Source organism: Eutrema salsugineum, unplaced genomic scaffold (genome assembly GCF_000478725.1).
Source record: "Eutrema salsugineum unplaced genomic scaffold, Eutsalg1_0 scaffold_398, whole genome shotgun sequence".
Taxonomy (NCBI): domain Eukaryota; kingdom Viridiplantae; phylum Streptophyta; class Magnoliopsida; order Brassicales; family Brassicaceae; genus Eutrema; species Eutrema salsugineum.
Genome location: NW_006256688.1, coordinates 1 through 4,461, shown reverse-complemented (window position 1 = coordinate 4,461; position 4,461 = coordinate 1). Strand labels below are relative to the sequence as shown.

The 4,461-nt window shown below is 41.0% G+C and overlaps 1 protein-coding gene across 1 annotated transcript; it reads left to right on the top strand.

The window, feature by feature from the left end:
* The first annotated feature begins 627 nt into the window (after positions 1-627).
* LOC112085024 lies at positions 628-2,085 on the top strand. The gene has a single exon (XM_024153987.1). It carries the CDS (start codon positions 628-630, stop codon positions 2,083-2,085), a length of 1,458 nt encoding a protein of 485 aa, XP_024009755.1.
* Positions 2,086-4,461: the final 2,376 nt, after the last annotated feature.

The window sequence follows — 4,461 nt, the reverse complement described above, 5'->3', positions numbered from 1 at the left end:
TTGGATCAGGATGTGAAAAAGCTGTGGTTCGGATTGATAATAAATCAGCTATAGCCTTGACTAAAAATCCAGTGTTTCACGGAAGGAGTAAGCACATACACCGAAGGTATCACTTCATTAGAGAGTGTGTTGAGAATGAGCAGATTCTGGTTGAACATGTTCCGGGAACAGAACAGAAAGCTGACATTCTGACTAAAGCACTCGGCAGAACCAAGTTTAAAGAGATGAGAGATCTCATTGGAGTCAAGGAGGTGACTAAAGAAGATTTCAAGCTTAAGGGGGAGATTGTTGGAGTAAGCTTGAAAGAAGCTTGTTGAGCAAGTTTTCTAGAAGATTCTTTATGTTATGTTTCCTAAAAGAGTTAGGTTTAAGAAAAGAAAATTAGGAGTTATCTAATTACCTTATTCTAATAGGTTTAGGAGTAGCTAAACATCTATATAAGGAGATGCCAATGTGTGGCATAACTTATGAGTTTTGAGTTTTGATCTTTTAGGTTTTTGAGTGAGTTTTCCTAAAGTTTAATAAAAGAGAGTTTTATCAACTTGATCTCAAAGCTATTTTGATAATATTTGGTATCAGAGCCATTAAACCAATCGATCAAAACCTAGAAACTAAGTTCGTACAAACATGGGAGATATTGTGCCGATCACAAAACCAAAGGAGATGAGCACATCGACAATTCAGTGTCCGATGTTGAATTCAACCAACTACACCGTATGGGGATTGAAGATGCGCATATTACTCAGAGTTCACAAAGTATGGGATATTGTGGAAACAGAGTCAGACGATGCAGAAAAAAACGACATCGCTATGGCTCTGATCTTCCAATCAATACCCGAAGCAGCTGTTTTACAAATCGGCGGTCTTGATACGGCTAAGAAAGTGTGGAACGCCATTAAAGCAAAGCATGTCGGAGCAGAAAGAGTCCGAGAAGCCCGACTACAGACTCTAATGGCTGAGTTTGACAAGTTAACGATGAAGGACACGGAGACCATAGACGATTTCAGTGGAAAGCTATCCGAAATATGTTCAAAATCGGCAGCATTGGGAACAATCATTGAAGAACCGAAACTTGTTAGAAAGTTTCTTAAAAGTCTACCTCGGAAGAAGTTCATACATATAGTGGCTTCACTCGAGCAAGTATTAGACCTCAACACCACCAGTTTTGAGGATATTACTGGGCGCTTGAAAGCCTACGAAGAAAGAATCCAAGGAGACGATGAGGAATCACAAGAAGATCAGGGAAAACTGATGTACACCAATACAGAGTCACAAGCAAACCGAAACTATAGTAACGAATCTAGAGGCAGAGGTCGAGGAGGACGCTTCTATAACAGAGGAAGAGGTCGTGGCAGAACCAATGAGGCAAGAGATTTGTCTAAAGTTACTTGTTATCGGTGTGACAAGCTGGGACATTATGCATCAAGTTGTCCTGATAGATTGCTGAAACTTCAAGAGACTAAGGAAGATGAAGTCAATGATGATGACACACACGAAGGAGAGAAGTTGATGATGCATGAAGTAGTGTTTCTCAATGAGAAAAACGTGAGGCCAGACAAATTTGCGACAACGTCCGATGAAGAAAACATATGGTATCTTGATAACGGGGCTAGCAATCACATGACAGGTAACCGAAGTTATTTCTCAAGGATTGACGAAAGTGTCACGGGAAAGGTGCGCTTTGGAGATGATTCTCGCATTGACATCAAGGGAAAGGGATCCATACTGTTTGTGAGCAAGGATGGTGAGAAGAAAATTCTTGCAGATGTCTATTTCATACCGGATCTCAGAAGTAATATAATCAGTCTAGGGCAGGCTACAGAATCCGGATGTGATGTACGCATGAAAGGGAACTACTTAACACTTTATGGGAGTGATGGAAAGTTACTAGTAAAAGCACAAAGATCAAGAAACCAGCTCTACAAGGTTCGAATGGAGGTGGAAAACAGTAAGTGTCTGCAGATTACAACCTTAAGCGACTCAGCTAAATGGCATGCAAGGCTTGGACATGTTGGTATAAACACATTGAAGACAATGATCAAAGATGATTTAGTCACAGGTATACCAAGTATCGCAGTTGAATAGGAAACCTGCTCTGCATGTTTACTCGGTAAACAAACAAGGAAGACTTTCCCACAGGCAACCTCATATCGAGCAAAGCAAACACTTGAACTGATCCACGGCGACCTTTGTGGACCAATTACACCGGCTACAGCAGCACTAAATAGATACATCTTTGTGCTGATAGATGATTATTCCCGATACATGTGGTCCCTTCTGCTAAAAGAAAAGAGTGAAGCATTCAGCAGATTTAAGAAGTTCAAACAAATTGTTGAGCAAGAAACTGGTCTGAAGATTCAAACTCTACGCACTGACAGAGGAGGCGAGTTTGTGTCTCAAGAATTTCATGAGTTTTGCGAAGATACAGGCATCAAAAGACACCTAACTGCCCCATACTCCCCTCAACAGAATGGAGTAGTAGAAAGGAGGAACAGAACACTTATGGAGATGACAAGAAGCATCATGAAACATATGAAAATTCCAAATTTCTTGTGGGGAGAAGCTGTGAGACACGCAACCTATATCATAAACAGAGTAGGGACGAAGACTTTGTTGAAACAAACTCCATATGAGGCACTTAAGGGGAAGAAGCCTAACATCGAACACTTAAAAGTTTTCGGATGTATTGGGTATGCGAAAATAACGACTCCTCACCTAAAGAAACTAGATGATAGATCACAAGAACTGATTCATCTAGGAACAGAGCCTGGGTCAAAGGCTTATCGGCTTTTAGAACCAAAAAGCAAGAAGATAATTGTCAGCCGTGATGTTGTTTTCGATGAAACAAAGGGCTGGAAGTGGAATAATTCAGGAACCCAAGCTAATAACGACGCAGGGACATTTACTCTTGCTTTAAGAGATGGAGGAAGCAGCGAAACAGGGGATAAAAGATCGTATGAAACAGAAGAGACAGGGAATGATCAGAGCATCGATGATGCAGAAGGAAACGATGTTAGTGATAGTCTCGAGTATGAGACTGAAGGAACTGAAGGACATGAATCTGATCAACCTGTTCTTAGACGTTCATCGCGAGCACGAAAACAACCAGGTTATCTAGGAGACTTCGTTCTCCTTGCAGAGATTGAAGGGGAACATCTTTTACTTGCGATAGACGAAGAACCTTGGAACTACAATGAAGCAAAAGAGTTAAAAGTCTGGAGAGATGCATGTGAAGAAGAGATAGCTTCGATTAACAAGAACAAAACATGGAGCCTGGTTGATCTTCCTGTTGGAGCAAAACCAATTGGACTTAAGTGGGTGTTTAAGATAAAGCATAACTCTGATGGGAGCATAAATAAGTACAAATCAAGGCTTGTCGCAAAGGATTATATATGTGCAGAGGTTTGGTATTGACTTCGATGAAGTATTTGCTCCCGTAGCCTGAATTGAAACCATTCGCCTTATCATTGCACTAGCCGCTTCGAACAGGTGGGAAGTACGTCATCTTGATGTAAAAACAGCGTTCTTACATGGCGAATTAAAGGAGGAGGTTTATGTGCATCAACCTGAGGGATTTGTAGTTAAAGGAAGTGAGGGCAAAGTATACAAACTACACAAAGCTCTCTATGGACTTAGGCAAGCACCACGAGCCTGGAACAACAAGCTCAATCAGATCCTTCGGGAGTTGAAATTCAGCAAGTGTTCGAAAGAACCCTCTTTATACCGAAAAGAAGAAAAGGGTTTACTTCTTGTTGTAGCTGTGTACGTGGACGACTTACTTGTCACAGGATCTTCTTTGAACTTAATTCTCGAGTTCAAACGGGACATTGCAGAGCGTTTTGAGATGAGTGATTTGGGAAGACTGACATATTACCTTGGGATAGAAGTGTTACAACAAGGAGATAGTATCACACTAAACCAAGAAAGATATGCAAAGAGAATACTTGAAGAAAATGGATTAAGCGATTGCAATGCTGTGCATATACCAATGGATGCGGGTTTAAATCTGAGTAAGGCACCTGAAGAAAGAAGCATCGATGAAAAGAAATACAGGAGGAACATAGGATGTCTTCGATATCTACTTCATACAAGACCTGATCTTTCGTATTGTGTTGGAGTGCTAAGCAGGTATATGCAGGATCCAAAAGAATCCCATGGAATAGCCTTGAAACAAATCCTAAGGTATCTTCGAGGAACCTTAAAATACGGTTTGAAGTTTGAAGAAGCGAATACATCTGGTCTGGTTGGATATAGTGACAGTAGTCACAATGTTGACTTAGACGATGGGAAAAGCACTTCGGGACATGTTTTCTACATCAATAACTGTCCTATAACATGGTGCTCACAGAAGCAAGAAACTGTTGCACTATCTTCATGCGAAGCAGAGTTTATGGCTGCAACAGAGGCAGCTAAGCAAGCGATTTGGTTGCAGGAATTACTCGAGGAAATCAGCCGACAGAG